Source organism: Sceloporus undulatus, chromosome 2 (assembly GCF_019175285.1).
Source record: "Sceloporus undulatus isolate JIND9_A2432 ecotype Alabama chromosome 2, SceUnd_v1.1, whole genome shotgun sequence".
Lineage (NCBI taxonomy): Eukaryota > Metazoa > Chordata > Lepidosauria > Squamata > Phrynosomatidae > Sceloporus > Sceloporus undulatus.
The window spans coordinates 100,754,976-100,777,543 of record NC_056523.1 but is presented as its reverse complement, the minus strand read 5'-3'; the positions used below and the strand labels follow the sequence as shown (position 1 = coordinate 100,777,543).

Sequence of the window (22,568 nt, the reverse complement as noted above, 5' to 3'; positions counted from 1 at the left end):
GAGAAATATCAACAGTCTAAGATATGCAGATGACATGATACTTATAACAGAAAACAACATGGATCTGGAACACTTTCTGAAGTAGGTGAAAGAAGAAAGTGCAAAGTCAGATTTAATGCTGAATATAAAGAAAACAAAAATAATGACCACAGAGGAACTACACAAATTCTACCTAGACAATGAGGAAATTGAAATACTTAAACAGTTCCCATTCTTGGATTAAAATTTGACCAGAATGGAGACTATGGTCAGGAAATCAGAAGACTGAGAATGGGAAGGGCAGCTAGGAAGGAACCAGGCAAGATCATAAAGAGCAAAGATATGCAACTAAAGTTAGAATCATCCAAACCATTGTATTCCCTCTCACCATGTACAGCTGGAAAGGCAGGTCAGTGAAGAAGGCAGATAAGAAGAAAATTTGAGATGTGATGCTGGAGAAGAGAGGCTGAGGCTGCCATGGATAGCCAAAAAGACAAACAAATGGATCCTTGAGCAGATAAGGCTAGAAATATCCCTGGAAACCAAGATGTTCAAACTGAGGCTGTCTTACTTTGACCACATAATGAAAAGGCATGAGTCATTAGAAAAGACAATAATGCTAGGAAAGATGAAAGGCAGTAGAAAGAGAGGAAGACCACATACAAGATGAATAGATTCAATCAGGGAGGTCACAGGGATGAAATTACAATAACTAAGTAGAGCAGTAGGGGACAGGGGTTCTTAGAGATGTTTCATTCATAGGGTTGCCATGGGTCAGGGATGACTCAAGGGCAGTTAACAACAACAAAGTAGAGAACTGGTTGTCTTTGAGAAGAGCACCATCAGAACATGAAGGCACCATAGGCACATTGCATCAAATACACATGACATTTTTAAAAAATTAAAACAGCTTTTTTTTTGCTAATGGATATGTAAAGAAGTCACCTGCAGAAGTCATCAGTAGATTGGGAGAATAAGACCTAAATCAAGTTGCTAATTCTTATTGAACCCATCAGATTTAGACAAGTGTTGACTTCCCATTCAGCAAATGATTCAATGGATCTTCTCTAGCTGGGACTAGCAATTCGAATTTGGCTCAAAATTCCACTCAGAAAGGTAAAAATGTGCTAAAAATGTCAATCTTTTCTTCAGTTTAGTAATTTAATTTAAACAATTTATACTTTGTTGTTGTGTGCCTCCAGGTTATTTTTTAAAAAAACTTACGGTTTTTATGTAAAAAACTTACATAGGGTTTTCTTGGCTGGTTGGGGGTGGTTGGATTGCCATTGCCATCCTCTGAGGCTGAGATAGTGTGACTTTCTCAAGGTTACCCAGTGGGTTTTTATGCTTAAGTGGGAATCAAACCCTGATCTCCCAGAGTCATAGTCCAACACTCAGATTGCTACACCATTAGGGCTCTCACAGTTTATACAGTATACTAGCCAGTATATAGTTGCCCTGCTTGCAAATGCCACTGCATGTATATATAAGTCATCTTTGGTACTTCTCTAGATTGAAGGATTTGTTGGCATCCACTTCTATAGCTTCCATATCGCACAGCTCCTCTGACTATCCACTTTAAATCAACGATTAGCTGTTATAAAGGTGAGTTGGACAGTTGCTCCTTGCCACTGCTTAAAATAATGCGGTCTCAAAAAATTGCACAGATTTCCATAGGACATTGCTTCCTCAGGAGAAGTTCTGTTTCTTTAAGAAATGGTTTTTCACAATAAGTGGTACACCTTAGTTTTATTCAGGGAGAGGCAACTCTTCCTGAATTCTGGGAGCATTATCTTTTTTACGATTAAACAAAAACCATCAGAGAGGCTCCCAACTCCCTACCATAATTCTCTCATTACTTCCACCCTGTTGTGTGGGAAGAAGCTAGCTTACTTGTAAATGACAAAGCTCAGACAGAAATTCATATTTCTTCAGATTTTATAAAAGTATCATGCTGAGACTACCATAATGATCTCCATTTATGTTCTGTTGCTTCCATCTTCACAACAGAATCTGGACATTTGGGAGGGAAGAAGGAATGGGAGAATACTGATATTTTGCTAAAGCTGAAGATAATATGAAATTCCTCACCCCCACATGCACACCATGCCACCTTCTTTTAAAAATAAGCCAAACCACCTCACTTGGTCAGCATTTTATCACTGGTTTACAACATGTATATATTTTTATAAGTCACCTAGCAGCCAGAATTACAACTTTGCAGTGATGTGTACTAAAATGGGAATGGTAAAATCGTTTCACTGTGTGAAGAAAAGAAGTTCTGGGATACAGGCAAACCTGTAATCACAGTCTTACAGAGAAAAACCATAGATGCTTTAACACTTAAAGGTAGTCAGAAAATTGGAGAGTACAGCTTGTCAAATTCAGGAGATTTTCTTCATACAGCCTCCTGATTCATACAGCTGAAGCATTTGCTGAAACACATCTAACATAAGTATTTTGGGAGATAGTGTCATTGAGTCATGATGTCACTGACTGATGGTATTAATTAGACTGCAATAAATGTTAACCTATTGAAAATGCCTACTGAACATTCTGATACAAATGCTAAATTAAGCCTGTGCAGATCTAAAGAGTGATCAAGAAATCAAAGTAGGATTTGTTTTAGCTTAATAGTTTATGGAAACCACATGAACAGATACATTACACAATTCAATATTAATCATTGTAAGCAACAATAATAAGCTTACTGGCAATCCTAAGTCATGACCATTTCATGTGTGATGAACATTTCACCCTATACTAGTTTCTTTTTCATTTTTCATGATGCCAGTGAGTTTATTTAAGGGCTTGTAATTATGAATTGACAGCCAGCATGGTGTACTGATTTGAGTGTTGGACAGCTCAGGAGAACAGGGGTTGACTCCCCACTGGGCCATGGAAACCTACTAGGCACTCTTGACAAGAAAATCCTCTAATAAGTTTGCTATAGATTGGAACTGACTTGAAGGCACGGAACAACAAACTATGCATCCTTGAATCTGAGAAGAATTCCTCTTTTATCTGCCTCCCACCAAACCTTTTCCCTAGCCATTCCCAACCTTCATCCTGCCCTCAATATTGCTGTAGTTCTTCCAAAACCTACATTTCTTAAAGGTTCTGTTCTGTTTAACATCTCAACAGGTAGGAGAGATGAGAAGAAGGTGATGGAGACCTTCCTCCTGATTGCTGGTATTGAAATGTCAGCCTGTTAAGATAGTTTTAAAATGAAGAATTGATTTCTGTGGTTTTGTTGGCAGGATGGGTGGTGGACTCATGGGGTAGGTGAAATTATTGGTAAAATCCAACAGTGTCCATCCATCCATGGAATGAAAAGATCTGGCAGTGGCATCGCTAGTAGAGTGCAGGGGTGGGGTCCACACCAGGTGACACACCAGAAGAGGGGTGACACCAAGTCGGTGTCATGGGTTCACAATGATGGCAGTTTCCTCCTCAAATGGAGGCTGCAACCATGGTGAAGGACGTAGGCAAGTGTGCCCCTCATGGCTTTGTGGCAGTTTCCTTCTCAAGAGTAGGCTGCCATGGCAGTGAAGGAGAAAGGCAAGTGCACCTTTTAGGCACCCCCTTGTTAATCCTCCAGGCAGCCCCACACACACCAGGTGACACCAGGGATGGGAACATCACTGAGCACCAGTGGAATGCATTTCCTCATCATGCATCTTCCTCCTGCTCACTATACCTTACCCTGTGTTTCAAAGACTTTGGGAAACCTCTAGAACAGGTTTGGGAAGTGCCAGACTCTGGAAAAGGAAGAGGCCGGGGGGGGGGGGGGATTCTGTTGCATAAATGCTGACCTGCAACATGTAGCACTCCATGGGTGCCCTGTATATAGATTGACTAAAAAAAAAAAAGAAATAAGGAACGTCTATAGTTTGTTTCAATCCAATTCAAGCTGAGGAAAACTTATCCACCACTAATTACAACCCAACCACAATATGTGTTAAACAGCCATGAATTGCCGTCTCTGATAACAAACTAAACCTGTTTGCTTTCTTGTTGGACACAACAGCTTCACTATGCCATTGCCAGTAAGGAAACATGCCTTTTCTGCTCTGTGGCAGCCGAGGAAACATTTTTCTGACTGACTACATTCCATTATTAATACAGAGTAGACTCTGATCATCTGCATGTCATAGGAACTAGCCACTTCAATAGCTGACCAGCAGTTCAAAGGTGATCCTCTGGTGGTTATGCTGGGTTACAGCTCATATTGCATTGATAAGATTCTATAGTTTGTTATGGGTTTAACTACCCTATAATTTCAAACTCTTCTTACTAATTTTGGTCTCTGTGTAATTTTTTGCACCTGTCTCAGACTTCATTGCCTATTTAAAAGTCAATGAACCACAAATACTTTCAAAGGCTTGTGGAATTTGTCTTATGTTTCCTGTGACTTTGAAAAACCATTGATCCACATACAGTTCCCAGTAACTGTGTGTTAGGTTTTTATGGCAAGGTTAATTCTCTTTATGGCCTACTTAATACATGAGGTTATATTTTTTTTATTACACATCTATTCTTCCAGATAGGATGCAATGAATTAAATGCAACCACAGTAGAAAACAGATCCAGTGTGATAACTAAGCTCTATATTTTTTTCCCTCAGACCCTTTTAGGTAAATAAAAACACAAGCCTTTAAAACTGATAATTAAAAAAACACATAAGCTTTATTTATTTCTTTATTGTTGTTTGAATTTAAGAAGAGCAAAAAGACATAAAAAAGAAGGTCCATTTCCATTTCAGAATAGCTTTTTCATGCTTAAGTAACAAAAATAGTACAGAAAAAATTCTTGAAGTAAAACCCTACTGCTCTTGGAAGTCTTGGAGAAAAAATAAAATAAAACTTTCATTTGATTCTGAAGTTTCAAACATCAGAGAAAGAGTAATTGCCCAAAATCTGTAACTTCAGAACTCCTAAAAGCAGATTATTGGTACAAAAATAGAAAATGCAGGCTGTATGCTGAATTTATTCATAACTTCAAAATCCCATTGGAAATGGTTCTGGTACTGTTGACAATCTCCTCTAGAGGCTAATTCCCATTTAGGCAATATCTGTACTGGTTATGCGTAAGTTCCTCGGTTTATCTCATGATTAATTTCTCTCCTTCCTCTCCACATTTCTCTGAGAACTACCAAAAGAAAACAGCTTTCTAAGAGTTCTCCAAGCACATTTCAAAAGACAAGGAAAGTCAAAGGAACTCATCCAATTTACCACTGCCAGGACAAAGAAAAGAAGGCAAAAGTGAGGAGGGCTGCTGCCAATAACAGATCGTGTATAAACTCAATCCTTGTGACCATCACAAACGCTGCATCTGCACTGCTGAACTAATCCAGTCTCACACCACTTTAACTGTCATAGCTCAATACTATGGAATATTGGGAATTGTAGTTTGTTGTGGCAGCAGAGCTCTTTGACAAAAAAGGCTAAATGTTTCACAAAACTACATGTCCCAGAATCCCATAGCATTGAGTCATGGCAGATGAAGTGGTGTCAAAGTGCAGTGTGGATGCAGTCCAAGAGTATAATTCTGGATTTATTTAACTCATTTAATATAAAGCTTAGTATCTTCTGGGCCTACCCCCCCTTTTCCTGGCATTGAATCAATATTTGCACCAGGAAAGGTGTCAAGATATATGGAAAGATAAGGAATGAAAAGGAATGAGAATCTATTACAGAATCCATTACAAAGAGCAGGTATTTGAATGATAATGGGCTTTGAGGTGCATTGAATCCTCTGAAATTTTGCTTCCAAAAACTGGACAAGCAGTGCTTTCACCAAAAGATCATTATTGCTTGAACACCACACAAGAAGATATGGTCTTCAATAGTAATCTTTTTATTTACTCTTCATAATGAATATAGGAAAAAAACAGAGAAATGACTTTAGCTCTCTCTCTCTCTCTCTCTCTCTCTCTCTCTCTCTCTCTCTGTGTGTATATATATATATATATATATATATATCTCAATCAGATGAGGTGTTCTTGCTTTGTTTGCTGTATACAACTGGAGTGCTATTATCTACAGCCCAGACAGAATGAGGTCCCTGTAGCCATTCTCCAGCATACATTAAAATAAAATACATAAGCCACAATGGCAAAACTGCATTCTTCTCAATGTTCAAAGTGTCATCAAGTTTCTTCAAATCAAGTATCCATTAATAATAATAAATAATAAAAATTTATTTATATACTGCCCTTCTACAAAATCAGGGCGGTGCACAACATTCCACAAGATACAATACATAAAAAAAAATTATACATTCAGATTAAAATCCAATAAAACACTCCAGCCAGCTTACCACTGCTGACGTAAAGAAGAGGGTGAGGTTATTCGGGGCTCACATCAGGGTATGCTTGTTTGAATAAAAAGGTCTTCAGCCCCTTTTTGAACTGGGCCAGGGAGGTGGCCGAGTGGAGCTAATTGGGCAGAGAGTTCCAGAAGTTGGGGGCCGAGGTAGTGAAGGCTCTCTTAGAAGTAGAAACTAATCTGGCCCCTGGAACCCTTAACAACTGCTGCCCAGATGTTCTGAGTGTGCGGGGCGGATTGTATGGAGAGAGGCGGTACTCAAGGTACCCTGGGCCCAAGCCATTTAGGGCTTTATAGGTGATAACCAACACCTTGTATTGCGCCCGGAAGCTAATAGGCAGCCAGTGCAAATCCTTAAGCACTGGTGTTATATGACTGGCTCTGGGTATGCCAGTAACCAGTCGGGCTGCCATATTCTGCACTATTTGTAGCTTCCGGGTATGGTACAAGGGTTGCCCCATGTAGAGCGCGTTGCAGAAATCCAAGCGAGAGGTTACTAGAGCATGTACTACAGTTTCAAGGTCCCTCTGGCCCAGGTAGGGACGCAGCTGGCGTATCAGCCGAAGCTTATAACAAAAAGTAGACAAAAGAGAGTTAAACAAGTTCTCTGATAAAGCCGCTTCTTGTAAATAGCAAAAATGTCACATCACAGTAATGGAACCATCACAGTTACTATTACAGCAGTTTTCCACTGACATTTGTCCTACATATTCATGTTAACAGCGGATTCACCAAATGTACAAGGAGGGAGCCCTACTTTCTTTCACCACTTGCTCTTAGTGTTATATTATCAGTGTAGGGGTAAGGAGATAGCAATTTGCCAGCTAAGGAGCAAAACCATGTAACAGCTCTCAAATGCACAGAAAGAAGAGGCTGCTCTTTTTTACCACATCTGACACGATATATATTTTTTAAAAATTGCATTACAAAATAAGATTACAACAAAATTTAATGAAAAACACACATAATTTATTAACACGCAGAAAGGCTACCGCATGACATTATGCTGTCCGACATGCAGAAGCAAATGGCAGCGCCTCATCATCCAGTTCAGAGTGAAGAGATAGAAAGGATATTCAAAAACATTCCAAAATGGTACAGAAAATCTCCATGCCAAGAGTCAGAAAACCAGAAACCTGGAATGATGAAAATCTTTGCAGTTTGGGATTTATTCTATGCAAATTTTTCACATTTTTATGTGTGCAGAAAACATCATTTTCTAAGTCGAAAACACTGTTCCTCTGCACAAACAGTATTTTCTGAAGAGTAAATGTTGCTTCTGTACAAAAATAATGTTTTCTGAAGAGAAAATGCTGTTACCTGTGCACAAAATGTTTTCTATACATCGCCCCAAAAAACCCAAACATGTCTACATGAAATTGTTTTTTCAGTTCTATGCAGTTTTTGAAGACTTTCTCATAACATGAAGAAAACTGCAAAAATTACGTTTTGCTTCCAGAACAAAAATAGTGAAATATTATATCCATCTCAACATGTGTAATACCCAATGCCAGCATTTTCTACCTTAGACAGATGATCCCACAAGTACTCCAACAATACAACAATAAATGAATAAATCTATTAAAAATTGCTGACCTCTTGTAACACTCAAAATTTGTTGTCCAATAAAAAGGCTGATGCTTTCTATTTCTCCTCCTCATGGTATCCTAACATTTGTTTATTCCTGAAGCATTTGTTTTGCTCTAGCTATGCTCACTTGCTTTTATCAGCACCATTGCAAATACTACTCGCCACACAGACTTTACACTGCTTGATACCATCTACTACCAAAGACATTCTGTGGTGGCACAAGGAAACATACACATGTTCACCATTGCCTGGGGTCATTTTGAGGGTTTAAGTGGGAAGGAGTCACTTAGGCTGCCTGCAAGGAGAAAAGTCCCTCTCCTACTCCACCTTCATTTCATTACAGGTTTCCAACACTTCAAAACACAGTTCAAATATTTAGTATCAAGACTTACGAAATGCAGTATAGAGTTCTTGTAGAGTTAGATAGCCATCATTGTTGTAATCATCAAAACGGAGCAGATCTTCTGGTGTACAATCCAATAAATCATCGTCCAGATCTTCCCTTTTCATCTGCTATTGAGAAAGGGAGAAGGCATGGAATCATTAGCACTTATCAACAATTTTAATTGAATGAACTCTTCAATAGGAAAATGCAAGCAAAGATGAATAATCGGCTCCTAGATGGGGGAAATGGCCACAGAAACAATGACAAGTATGTACAGACAAAACCAATATTTTTATGGCAATGCCAACTTTTACCCTATACATTTTCATCACTGTTAATCTTCACAAGTGCTTTGTATATAATTCACTGTCTTAAAGGCAGAGATTACATAGATGATTGTTGATTTCATATATCATGAGACCATATAACATACAGGCACATTGCAGCAGATTTTGTAAATCAATGACTCAAATGGCATTATTATTGTGGCCCTGGGTTATTGTATTAGAGAAAAGCACAATAGGGGTTTTTTTTTTTTTTTTGGTTGTTGTTAAAAAAATGGGGGGAACTTATAATTACAGTATTTAAAAATGATAATTTATGAATACAAAGCATCCAAGTTATCCAAGAATAAAAACTAAATACAATATACTGTACTGAAGCTCCACATGAAAACTCTCCTATAAAGGAAGCCATGAAATTAATTATATATTTTTCTCTCCAGGGCATTATCAACTTTCCTGACATATTGTAGGCCCAGAACCCATTTTTTGTGTGTATAGTCCCAGAGTTCTTTGTTTTGTTTATAATTCCAAGCTTGGTCATTTCATTGATGGCAATTTCAAGAAATCATGCTTTTAAAAATGACCCTTCACCTAAGATAGAAAATGTTCAATAAAAGTGAGACCAACCATAACTTCCAGCATCAATCCTGCTAAAAATGGAAATTTCCTTTTGTCTACTTTTGTATTGAAAATTGATTAACTTTTCATAATACTGACAAGGTCCTTTGATTTAATGCCAGGAAAGAAACCACTTTAGCAGCTATGTATTCTGTAGATTTATTAAAGTGACTCCATAAATGCATTAAAGTTTTAAATGAAAATAACATTTCAATTACCACAGCTGTTAATAGGCTTGTATACTTACAACACAGACATTTATCCGATATGTCATAATCTCAAGGGGGGCAGAATTTCAATCAGGGGTTTTTCCAGTGACTAAGGCTGGACCTTCTGCTTGCTTATTGCAAAAGGCAGTTTTGTGTCAAAAGGAATTGTTTGACATTAATTGAAATAAATACGTTGGCTACTCTCCCAGGTCTAAAATCCAGTTTTCTTTATCTTTTCTAGCACTTCTTTTCTTTCCCCACTTTGATATTGGGGAGTGGGAGGGAAAATTGGCAACTCTCTACAGGTTTTCTAATGCTGTCCAGATTGTTTGCATCAAAAATATCTTCAGCAGTTTAAAAATGTTTCTATCCTTTTAACCACCTTTTTTACATCAACAAAGTTTTTTACATTAACACTCAAGGACCAGGATCCAGTGATGTCAACGGAGCTGAGCAGAATAATAAGTCATTCCCCTGCAATTCTCTGTCATTACAGATCTCTGGAACACTGGGACACTCCCCAGAGCAGGTTTTCGAGAAGCACAGATAGCTATGGCAAAGAGAGGAGAGGAAGACAGTCGCAATGCCAGCTTAGCTGCCAGTTTAGCATTTTGTTTCAGTCGTATTTCAGCCACTTTAAATATATATGTTGTATAGTTTTTTGTATATACTTTTAAACAACTGAAAAAAACAGCTCATATTAAGCTGCAGGTTTATATTTTAAATTGAGAAATATTCTGAAATAATGTATCATGAATCAGGATTAAGTAACTTCCAAAAGTCTGGGGCCACCAGTGCCACCCAATGGGCCTTGGAGGTATACTCTTCATATCATCCTGACACCCCTCCCCAAATGTTTTATTATGGAGAAAGGCAACTTATAACCGTTAGGGGGTGTATGTGTGGTAGGGCGGTCATTTGTTATGTTTTGTAACTTCGCAGAGCTGTTTAGGGACAGAAGGGGCCTTTTCAAAGTCAAAAGTAACTAGAAATCTATTTATAGTTTTGAACCCCCCCCCCACCCACCCCTGAGCCCTCCCTTCAAATGAAAACAGGTTTTTGGGAGGGGGGAATCAATGCATACTACCTGTCAGGTTCAGGGGGTATGATTGGTCAAGGGGCTGTCAAAAAAAAATGCAAACCTTTTTTGAGGGATGGGGGAGTCCTAAAGGTGGAGGAAGTCATGGGTTACATTTTTCCCATTCTTGTCATACATAAATATACATTTTCAAGGTTCTGTCTCTTTGATTGTCAAACAAAGAGTAACTTTGGTACTAGAGCTCAAAATGCCAAATTCTGTGAAACAAAGAAACTAGCTCCTCAAAATGCCACACATCTTCAGAGATAACATGTGCATTGTCTCAAAGATTTCATATAGTGGGCCCTTTGTATCTGCTGAGGTTTGGTTCCAGGATCCTCCATGAATACAAAAATTCCCATAATATACAATGACATATAAAAGATACAAAGATTTGCAAAATCAAGTTTTGTTTTTTGTATACTTTAAAAAAAAATTCAAGCTGAATATTTTACAATGCAAAATCCATGGATACAAAGGGCCAACTGGAGCAGGAGACAAGGACAGTTATGCTTTCTTCACACTCTTTCTCAGGAATTTCTTTTCTTCTACACAATGTGATGGTCCTCCACTTTCTCTGGTCAAGCTTTGCACTTGAAAGGGGCAGCTTTTTTGGATGCGGGGGGAGGGGGGGAGAGAAAGCCTGATTTCTTTCTGGTCTGGGATTTGAGCATTATATATTTCATCTTCTTAATAATGTATGTGTGTGTCCTTGAAATGTACAGAGTTTATAACACAACACCATACAATAAAGTATATCTCCCCCACCACCAGTTCCAGAACAGGGGTAGGCAGCTTGTGCTTATTGATAGTGTCAACTGGTACATCATATGATCTACCACCATTGGGTATGCTGGCTAATACAGACAGGGTTTTAATCTAAAAATATCTGGAGGGTCAATTGTCCATTCCTGTTCTAAAATGATCCTGAGCCTGTATGCATGGACCAAAAGTCCTGTGCTCTCCCCAGCTTCAAATTGTCCTGTATGGACAATGCATGCCAATAGCTCCAGGCCAGGACTGACTAGTCCAGGTGCCAATTTGGTGGTCCTGGACTCATCCCACCCTAAAGGGGCCTTGATGTAGGTCATACAGTCCTGCTGTTTGTTGGAGAGTGTTGTGGCAACTCAACAAGGCACCACATGGCTCTTACCTGCTTCTGCCATCACATCTTCTCAGAAGACACCTGTCATGTCCTGTGGCATCAGATTGGACCCCTGCCCATGTGAATGTAGCCAGGTGTTCGATTTCTGACCTTAATTACCACGATGGTAGTCTTTTCAGAATACGCGGCAACAGAGGCACATAAGGGGCACACAGTGGCAGCAGCTTCAAGCCATGGTGGCAGGCAGCTGCATAAACACCTGCCCATCACTGCACTGGCCTGGCGACTGACAGCAATCCTGCTTGGGTCAGAACTAGAGGTAGGAAGAACCAGAGGCAGGATAGCATGGGTTTGGCTCAGCTCTTAATGTCTTATCTGTCTAGAGAGGCCCCAAGATAGCCCAAGATTTAGGATTTTATCACATGAGGCTATTCTCCCCCTAAAATAGTGTTATTCTCAAAAGTGCTATCCAAGCAGGATTGCTCTCTTCCCTATCACACTGTAGGGAACCTTTCCAGCATTTGCATTAACACATTATCACATGCAGTATTTGAGACTGCCCACATACTACACCAAGACATTATCCTCACCCCTTTTCCTAGCTTGGCATACATATACACAGATACCCTCTGCCTCCAGAAATATAAAATGAAATGAAAACAGCCTTACATTTGAAAAGGCCTCCCTCCCCTCTTGTGCTAGGAATCTTTCTAATTTGGGATCAACTTGATTAACTGCTGGCAGATGAAAGCCTGCAGCTAAAGTAATGATTAATCTCCCAGAAATTAATCAAGTCTGAAGCTTAGCAACAAGAACAGCAGAACAGGGGTAATGAAATAAATGTTTTTCTAACTGCCCATTTACATTTCCAGGTGTGTGTTTGTGTAAATGTAAGTGAGATTTTCAAACTGGGCTACTTGACTGAAAAAGGAGGTGGGGGCAGTGAACAAAGTTTTCCTTTCTTGGCTTCTCTGACAAGTCTTAGGGTTTTTTTGGGGAGGGGGTCATTTGCCAATGGAGAGAAAAAAGTTTAAAGGTTTTTCAGTTGTTTTGCCAACTGAAATGAAATCAAATGAAAGTGTCCAACTCTTTTCCTTGTTCCGAATCACTGGTAAGCAAAGAGCACCCAAGCCACACCTAAGCCATACCAATCATTCCCTAACCACCCAGAATCAGCCTTAAAGTGGGACTGAATTATTACACTGAAAATGGTAACACAACAGTAGCAGGAAACAATGTCATTATCAGAGTTTTTGCATTAATGAAAAGAAATGCTTTCTCTCACAAATCGCCCACTAGGAGAACAACAGAAGAGGGCTGATGTCACATGACAAGCCTCTGCCAAAGACATGATTATCCTGCTCCAACTGCAATATACTGTCTTGTGTGATAAAGTACTTTGGTTATGCAGATATGAACAGGCTAGATTCTCAATGGCAGGAACTGCAAGATGCAGAAAAAAAGGTTGAGTCCGTATGTCAGAGGTGTCTCTTCGCTTTACTTTTACAAAGTAGTGGTTGCTAATAATTTGTATAGACAAAAAAGTACATTACTGTGTCACTAGCAGCAGCAGGTGGGTTTTGTTGTTAGAGAAAGCATAAAACTGGCTCACTACTCCTGTCAATAAGTTGTCCATTCCACACTGAGAAAGGATATGTATGGTGGCACAATCCAGCAGGGGTCCTGTCCACATACAAGCCCACCTTCCAGACACATCCACCAGCTATAATAATGAGCATTTTGCTTGTAAGATAATAAAGATCACTTATCTTATTAAAATATTGATCATATCTAGCAGCTATTCCTGTGGCATGGTTACATTTGTCAGTGTATCACATGCCGCAATAACATTTTATGCTCTTCTAAGCCAGACAAATATCTTCACATATATGCTCATCCTTTTAGTCCTCAGTCATGAATTAAGCATCACTGTGGGTAATGTTGTCTACCCTGCTTTGATCTACTTAACAATTCAGCTAAGGAGATGACTTTGCTAAGCAACTCATTTAGAGCCTCTCAGTAGGTCAGATTAACTGTAAAAATTAAGTTATGTAGGTAGAAGCCAGCATAGCATAGTGGCATGAGTGCTGGACTATGACTCTGGAGACCAGGGTTTGAATTCCTACTTGGTCATGGAATCCCACTGGGTGACCTTGGGCTACTCACACTCTCTCAGTCTCAGAGGAAGGCAAGGGCAGACCCCACCAAATAAATCTCTCTCTCCCCCCCCCCCCCCAAGAAACCCCCATGGTAGGTAATTTGGAAACATAAGTTTGGAAACACAACATGAAGGCACACAATGGCAAAGTAGTTAATTCATCCAAGCTTTGCTAGGTAGATGGAACTGTAAAGGAGTATGTTCCAATACATTAAGAAAAAGATAAACAAAGCAGCTGAGGAAATAAATATATCAGGACCAAACAATATTTTAGTAGTGATGTAAAATGGAAACACATAATCTTTCATGACCTTATGTACTGGCATTTTAGGTTTTATTATGAATCTGAAATTTGTAATGCATGCCGCCTAAAGAAAAATAACTCATAATAATTAACGTTTCTGGATATTGTGGGACTCCATGATCTGCAGTCTATGACCTTTCTACAGCATACTTTGTTAAACTTCCTCAAGTTGTCCAGAATGATCTGTCAGCTATTCAGTTAATAACCTTTGTTATGTAGCTAAGTAGTGCCTCTCAGCCTGACTCCTCCACGAGTTCCCCCTTATCAGGAAGTAGCCACTGCTAGTACAGTCAGCCCTTCTTATACACGGATTTTTTATACACGAATTCAAGCATACACGGTTTGAAAATGTTCCAAAAAAGTATAAATTTCAAATATCAAACCTTGATTTTCCATTTTTTATAAGGGACACCATTTTGCTATGTCATTATATTTAATGGGACTTGAGCATCCACGGATTTTGTTATCCATGGGGGGATGTTGGAACCAAACCCCAGCGTACAACAAGGGTCCACTGTAATGGTGATTTGTTTCCCTATTGACTGGGAATCAGCAAACTGATGTTTCCACTCACTCCTGTGGGCAATCTCTGTTGTGACAGTCAAAAGCAGGGTACCTGTTGCAATTCCCTCTCTTGCAAGAGATCACTTGTTGGGGGCGGGGAATGAAATATCAGTCAGCTGCTTGCTGATCAATAGGGGAACAGATCCCTGTTGTTACCACCAGATACTGACTGGTAAATGGGGATTGTGGGAACTTTCAGGATCCCTACATATTCCCTAAAGCAGGGAACACACAGGAATCAAGAATATGAACTAGTCAAAATGCATTACTTGTTCTAGGGTATGCATTCATAACTCTGTTAGTGAATTTTGGCCAATATTTTAAAGTAGATGTCCACTTTTTAAAATGGCTAATGAAATTCATCAGTAATTTTCAAGACCTCCCCTTCTGTTAGATGAGAGCTGTACAGAAAAATGAAGACGTAGGGCAGTGTTTCATCTCACATTCAACACTTCAAATGCTATCAGGAGAACTTATCTGGTAGGGATGGGGCAGTAACATATTTAGTTTGCATTTTACTACAAATTTAACTAATTTGCACTTTTTGAAAATGTAAACTGAGATACAATAGTGTCTGTGTGTGCCTGTGTGTCCTCAAGTCACCTGCTGACTTATGATACATAAAAGTCAACTTACTGTTGACTTATGATACATAACAGTTTGGGCTTAATAAAAATACAAAAATGCAAAAGTTATGGAAAGTGAAATGGACCAATTATTATTCTGATTCAATGCCTCCTGAAACATTCCAGCAGAATGGGAGAAGAAGGATGGAGGAGAAATTTCCTTATTCTAACCTATGAAGCAAACTCACATGGTTCACAATTCCTAGATCAACATACAGAGCAGACAGTGCCCCTTTTTAGAATATGGGATGTCACAAATTTCAAAATATTCTGGTATTCTGGAGGCTCCCCCACCCCTCTTTGTTTTTTGAGATACTATCTGTTCAGAGCACCTAGAAAATATGCCTCCTGCTCTGGATTTGAACAGAAGCTTCAAATGGTCTTAAGAGTGAAAAGCAGAGAATGGCATGCATTTCTTTCACAGAGATGAGGAAAAGGTACACTCACAAGGGAGCTAGTGACTATTACCTTGTAGTAAGGCACTACTGATTCCTGCAAAACCATCATAGGGAGGGAGGAAACTTATTCTGTAAGCTCATCATGGCAAAACAAGCAGGTGTCATTTTTTTCCACTTGAGAAAACAGAGAAATTGCCTTCTGCCTTTTTCTGTGAAATTGTTTTGGAATTTGTAGTTTTGGGAAGTATTTAATGTTCTCTGCCAGAGAGCTGTAGTGCCTCACATAATTACCAATCATAAATTCTATAGTATGAAACCATGGCAATTACAGTAAAAAAAAAAAAGTATAGTTTGTAAGAGGCCAGAATCTGGAGCATTGGACCTTTGTGAGACAGAGTGTTTACATACAGCTGGTAAAGATTACTTTCTAGATGAACAACTCCCAGAATATCTCTGTCCAGCATGGCCATGCTGGACATTGTAGTCCCAAAAGGTTTTTTTTCCCCCAAGTACACATTTTGCAACTAAATTTATACAGCTCGGTATTTTTATGCCCATCATTATGTTATCTAAAAAGAGAGAGAGAGAGAGAGCACTTTGACACCTTGCATTGTCTGATGAAGATCTTAAATATTGTCCATTGTATGTGGATAAATATGGTAGCAAAATATGTGACCTGCAGGCTGAGTTCAAAGATTATTTCCATGGTGACTGTAAGAGGAGTTTAGAGCATCCCCATGTTTATGTTGAAGTCTGCCCAAAAGGAGCAACAAACTATTTTTCCCTGCTGATATGGTTTCTCTAACTCCAGTTATGTCCATTTAGAATAGAAAAGAATAATAAAACTGGGACAACAAGTTATCCAATCTTTGATCCCAGTTTGGTTTCCTGTTTAAATTACAGTCAGCCCCGTTTCCACAGATTCTTTATCCGTGGATTCAAACAGCTTGAATATACAGTATGTGTGTGTGTATTATATTCCAAAATATATATTCCAATAAATATATTCCAAAAGGCAAACCTTGATTTTGTCATTTTATATATTTTAGTATGCCATTGTATTTAATGGGATTTTAGCATCCACAGATTTGGGTATCCATGTGGCATCCTGGAACCAAACTCCAGTGCATATCAAGGGCCCAGTGTATACTGCTTTGCTTACCACCCTCAACATTAGATGACAGTAAAGAAGTCAGTGTTTAAATCCCCCCTTGCAATATAGAGTTTTGATATCCACCATATTTGCAGCCGTACTTTAGAACTTTCGAATTATATCAAGGTCCATCCAATCTCGAATTATTACTCAGAATTCCATAGTTAGTGAAGATAGGCAACAGCAAGTTGATAATTATCAGCACTATACTGAAAGTGAGTGTAATGGCTAGATTCTTGAATGTAGGTACATTGGAGATCTGGATTCTAGTCCCGACTGAACCATGGAACTCACTGACCTTTGGCCAGTCATTCTTTAAAGCTCTCCTACCTCCTAGGTTGCAGTGAGGATAAAGTAAGGAGGGAAAGCATGTGATAAGCTGCCCTGAGCTCATTAGAGGAAAGGTGGGATATAAATGCAACAATTACAGGGCATTGCTGTCACTGATGTTACAAAGATGATTATGATATTTCTGGTGGCATTGTTTTTAAAATTTTTATTTAAAGAAATCAACTGATAATTGACTGATAATTGATATTCTACAATAAAAAAAAGGAGATTGTGTGTATAGGCAAGAAATAACATTGTTACTAATGGTCAGTAGTCTACATCAGCTATTTAACTAAGGTCCAAAACACACTGCATAAATAATCCAGTTTGAGACTGCTTTAACTGCCTTGGCTTAATGCAAAATAATTCTGGGAAATGTAGTTTTGTGAGACATTTAGTCTTCTCTGTCAGAGAGTGCTAGTGCCACAATAAACTACAATCCCCAGGATTCCCTAGCACTGAGCCAGAGTCTCAAACTGGATTATGTGTGCAGTGTGTTTTGGACCTAAGTCATCTCTCCTGATCTGATCCCCCAAACACATGAGAAACATCATCCATTCATGTTTGGATTGCCAGTAGAATTGATCTTTTCCTTCTTATGCAGCTGTTGACCAACAAAGTACTTTGGGGGCATGTTTATAATTGTGGCAATAGTCATAACATGACCAAGGCCCTGCCTGGATGGGCCAGGGTATTCTGAAGTTAATCTAGAGTATCCTGGCCCTGCAGCTGCCAGACCTTCCCCTGTTACCTGTTTCCCCTTCTTGTGTGGAGGTAGCTATCTACACAGGCAGCTGAGCTGCCACCATCACCACAGGTCACTCGCCTCAGAGGATGCCAGAATGAGGCAGGGGCATGATGTTCCTTTTTGCCAGTGCCTATTTTCTAATTCAAGTGTGTGCGTGTTTTGCATAGAAATAAACTTTCTTATTTATCAACAAGCAGGGCACATTTAATAAGAGACTGGCAAACACAAACCTATATTTGTAAGGAAGGCAAACAGGAAAAACAATGAGTCAAAATAGTGATCATGAATATCAAACAGCTGCCTAGATTTACTTTTCTGTAGCTGTTCTGTGTTCATGAGTGCTGCTTAGTCACAATTACTGCAACAATCATAATCCTCTTCTCCCACCAAATTTACCAGGCATTAGCGGCTGGCGATCAGAGCACGGGTGAATGTCACCATCAGGTTTGAGGGGAGGGGTCAGATAAGGGAGGGTTTATTTAATTAACCTAGTATACTTAGGCCCCATACAGACAGGTCAAAATAAAGCTGCTTCAGGACACTTTGGAGGTATACAGTTTAAATGAGGCATGCGTCCTAATAGTCTGGACGCTGCGCCAAAGCCACGATCCAGTCCTAAGGACTAGAGCGCAGCTTTGGCGTAGCTTCTGGACTCTTAGGATGCATGCATCATTTAAACAGCATACCTCCAAAGTGATCCAAAGAAAGCGGCTGCCCGAATCCCCTGGGCTGGCCGCTTTGCTGGTGGGGGCCTGGCGACACGGGGGCCTTGGCGCGCCTCAGCATGCCTTGCTGGGGCGTGCTGGCTCCCGATTGGCTGGCCGGGAGGGGGGGGGAAGGAGGGACTTCCGCCTCCTATGTGGCCGCTCTGGGAGACGGAGGCCCCTCTCTATGGTCGCCTCAGTCCTCCAAGGCAGCCGATTGGCCAGCTGCTCTTGAGGGCGGGGCCACTCCCCTCCCGGCCCCCACCGTTCAGGCTGGCCTATATAAGGCCATGTGGCGCTCTCTCTGGCACCATTTGCAGCTTGGCTCTGCTGCAGAGCAGAGCCTGAATTCCTCAGGGAGGCGAGCATAGGGGACTCCTTCCCCCCTCCCTGTTCCAGGCCGAGGGTCTTCAGCCTTGGCAGGAGCCAGGCGGGTGGGCTCTCTGCCCCTCCCCCACCCCCACGGCTTCAAGCGGCGGGCCGTGGTTGCCATTTTCTCGGCAGGGTCTCTGGGCTCCAACATGTGAGTTTTTTGGGGGACAGCCCTTCCATCCAGCTTTTGTGGGCTTCCCCCTCCCTCTTTGTGCTTCCTCCTCTATTTTGCTGCCTGCCTTGTGGGGAGGCTTTTTGGAACTTTGCTTTGCTTTCCATTTGCTGGCTTTCCCAGGAGGGAGGACAGTAACTCTGGTCACATTCCCTCAGCCTATTTTACCCATAGTTGTTTGTTTTTATGTTGAAAGACAATTAGCTGTTTCAAGTCCATGGCTGCCTAGTGGTCACACTCTCTCAACCTCCTTCAAATTTTGAGTTTCACACTGTTGACAATTGCTAACTTTGGTTGCCTGCTGCACCATGCCTAACAAATCGGTGTGCTCTAAGACATCCTCTGCATCAGCATTTGGTGGCCAAGCTGGACATTTGGGGGGAACACATGCGGTGCCTGCCCCAGAATCTACCTCCACTGCCTCTCCTGAAAACACTCCCCTCCGAAGTGCTATGGATATTGCTGCATCCAGATCTTCACATGCCAGGCCATCTTCACTGGTGCCTCCGTTATCTGAATCAGCGATTACAGAATTGTCTCACTCCATTGCCGAGCTGATTGCGAAAGCCACATCACCCAGCCACCTGCATCCTGAAGGGCTTGCTTCACTTCCACCATCTGCCAGTTCTTCAGCTCCAATCTCCAACCAACCACTTCCATCGGCTCAGGACAAGAATCAAGCTGCAGCACGGCCCTCGTTAGTCTGGTCGTCCTCCAGCTCCAGCGACTTGTCTTCATTGTCGTCCTCCAGTTCGGACGATGAGGTAATTGTCAGCACAGGAGTGATCAACAGACGGAGGCGACGCAAGAAGAAGAGCAAGGCAAAGAGAAAACATCAACGGAATCCTTCCTTACAGCTTGCTCAACATGTTCAAGATGCTGGCAGCACAACCTTACCTACTGGAAGGGATTGGTTTTGGGTTGAACATGCCATGGTCCCAGGCTTGCCACGTTGGGCCATCAAGAGACGCACCTGGTGACCCAGTCTTCAGGGGGTTTGGGTCGACCAGCAAGTGGAAGGATTGCCAGTTTGTGCACCTGGCGAGCGTCCTCCTGGCTCTCATCTGCCTCAAAAGACTAGAAAGCTTATTCTGAGGGGTTGCTTTGTTGATGTTTTTAGTTTGGTTCCTCCTTCAGGTTTTGATGCCATAGCAGTCACCTCCTCCAAGGGGAAAAAGAAAGGTCCCCCTGCTCCTCTGGTTGATCGTACTTTTGATAATTGGCTGGAGGGTTTCACCATTTTCAGGGCTGTCATTGCTATGGCTTTCCCTGAGAGGGCTTGGCAGCTAGACAGCCATTTGCTTCATATCCAGAGGGCCAGAGAATTCGCAGGTGATTCGGCGACTATCGCTTATGATACTGCTTTTTGGCAGCATGCATCCCAGAACTCTAAGGAGTGTTGGGATCAACTCCACTCTGAAATCTGGCTCTTGGAAGTTGACACCCAGGCTGTGCCTGGAGCCCCTTTTCCTAGCTCTGCCCCTTCTGACTTAATGGGCCTTGTTTGCTGGGATTTCAATGTTGGAAAGTGTTCCCGCAACCAATGCAGGTTTGACCACATCTGTGCATCGTGCAAGGGGTCCCACACCAGGCTGTCTTGCCCTCTTGTCCCTTCACCTTCTCTTACCTCTGGGGTCGGACACCCCGCCCTTCCTCCCAATGCGGGAGCTGGTCATGCTTCCAACTAGCCATTGCCTGGGAGCCTTTGGCTAGACCTGGCCTTTTGGCATCGCCATAATTATGGTCAATTTTTTGCTGTCAGTATCAGTTTGAGGATAACTGTCTCCGGTTCTCCTTGTCCCTGGTCCGCTGCCTTCTCCGGCAGTTGTGCATCTCGTCCCCCCCCCACCCTTGGTGGGCAGTCTGGGGCAGATCTTGCTGTTCAGGTGCTCTATTATTTAGCCTGTGATTGCTGTTCAGCTAGCACAATCTTGTTATGCTGGCATTTCTATGTTTTGGAATATCTCCTTTTGCAGATTTACTGGTTGGGCTGGTCAGGCAGCGTTCTCTGGTGCATATGTTGCTGCGCTGTGTGCGTAGGGTAGGGTTGGCGGTAGGCGTTCCTGCAGAACAGCCTTTTGTGGCGACAGCAGAGGTTCTGGATCTGGTAGGCATGGTCTATAAGGTTGCGTAGCACTGTATCGGGAGTCCCTATGGGACTTGGGAGCGATGAGGGCATGTGTTGTGGCCATTGCGGGGGCCATAATATCACATCACTTCCCGGTGACTAGGGGCTTGATTTCATATGCAATCAGCAGGTTGCATGGTTCCGAGAGGGCGTTAGATTAGCCCCTAGCTCATCCCGATGCCTTGCTCTATATGACATGCCATTATCTTACAACGGCGGGTTGTACGATGATCCAGACCTCATGCTTTTGGCCAACCCTACCTTTGGTTGCTGGTTTGCATAAATAAAGTTGTGGCCTTTCCTCCACATGTTGCTTCTGTTATTATTTTGCGCTGCCCTCACTGGCAAGCAACAGCTTTACTTTGACAGTCTGTATGGGGCCAAAGTATATTATTATTATTATTAACCTTTATTTATAAAGCGCTGTAAATTTAACTAATACTTAACTAACATGTAGAATACTGTTGTTTTTTTCCTGTTTTTCCCCCCCTCCTGTTTGGTTTGTAACATCTTGCCTGATGAAAAAGTCCATGGAGCTTCGAAAGCTTGCAACAAGTATATTGTGCATTTCGGTTGGCCAATAAATGGAATCACTGATGGATTTTTTAAATGTAGAATACTAATCAATGTTTATTTTATTAAAACATCTGAAAAGAAGAGGAAAAGACTCTATATGCCTAGTCTCTAATTCAAGTGTGTGCGTGTTTTGCATAGAAATTAACTTTCTTATTTATCAACAAGCAGGGTATATTCAATAAGAGACTGGCAAACACAAACCTATATTTGCAAGGAAGGCAAACAGGAAAAACAGTGTGGCATGGCACATTCCAGTTATGCAAAATATCCCTTAATTTTGAAGAACAACATTTCTCCTCTCAAGACAGATGGACAAAAGGTTTCACCTGCAGTGGAAGATCTCTTAGCTTAATTTTGGACAGAGTTTTCCAAATGGCTATATTCAAGAAAAGTTCTCTGTACTTACACTCAGTTTACACTTTAAATGAAATGAAATCAATTTCATCAGTCAATTTTCACTGAAAGACAAACCTACCAGAGCCAATTCAGAACTGCTGAGGTGTCCATCACCATTTAGATCCAGGTGGTTAAACAGGTCTTCAACTAAGAGCCGCTTTTGGATTCTCTCCTCTGCTGGGTAGTTTTGCTGCCCCTGGTGATGAGATTGAAGGTCCAGAAGGATACCTTTCAGTTGACTGTAGTCTGCCATTGTACATGCATCCCCTAAAAGAAAAGACATCATTACCTAACTATGTACATTTTTACAATCTGTTTAAGCATTCTGTTTCTAGATAGCAAGACAAGCTGATAACATACAT

General features: G+C 41.1%; 1 protein-coding gene across 3 annotated transcripts in view; it reads right to left on the bottom strand.

Annotated features, from left to right (window-relative positions):
* The window catches only part of FSTL4 (follistatin like 4), a 615,437-nt gene that overhangs the window by 239,124 nt on the left and 353,745 nt on the right, over positions 1-22,568 (bottom strand). For 2 of the 3 annotated variants that reach the window (XM_042455922.1, XM_042455924.1), the window contains exons 5-6: positions 22,286-22,473; positions 8,291-8,411 (exon numbers count right to left, since the gene is read on the bottom strand). In XM_042455922.1, the coding sequence (XP_042311856.1) occupies positions 8,291-8,411; positions 22,286-22,473 (309 nt within the window). The remainder of the gene's footprint in view (positions 1-8,290; positions 8,412-22,285; positions 22,474-22,568) is intronic. The other variant, XM_042455923.1, reaches the window with a different exon arrangement.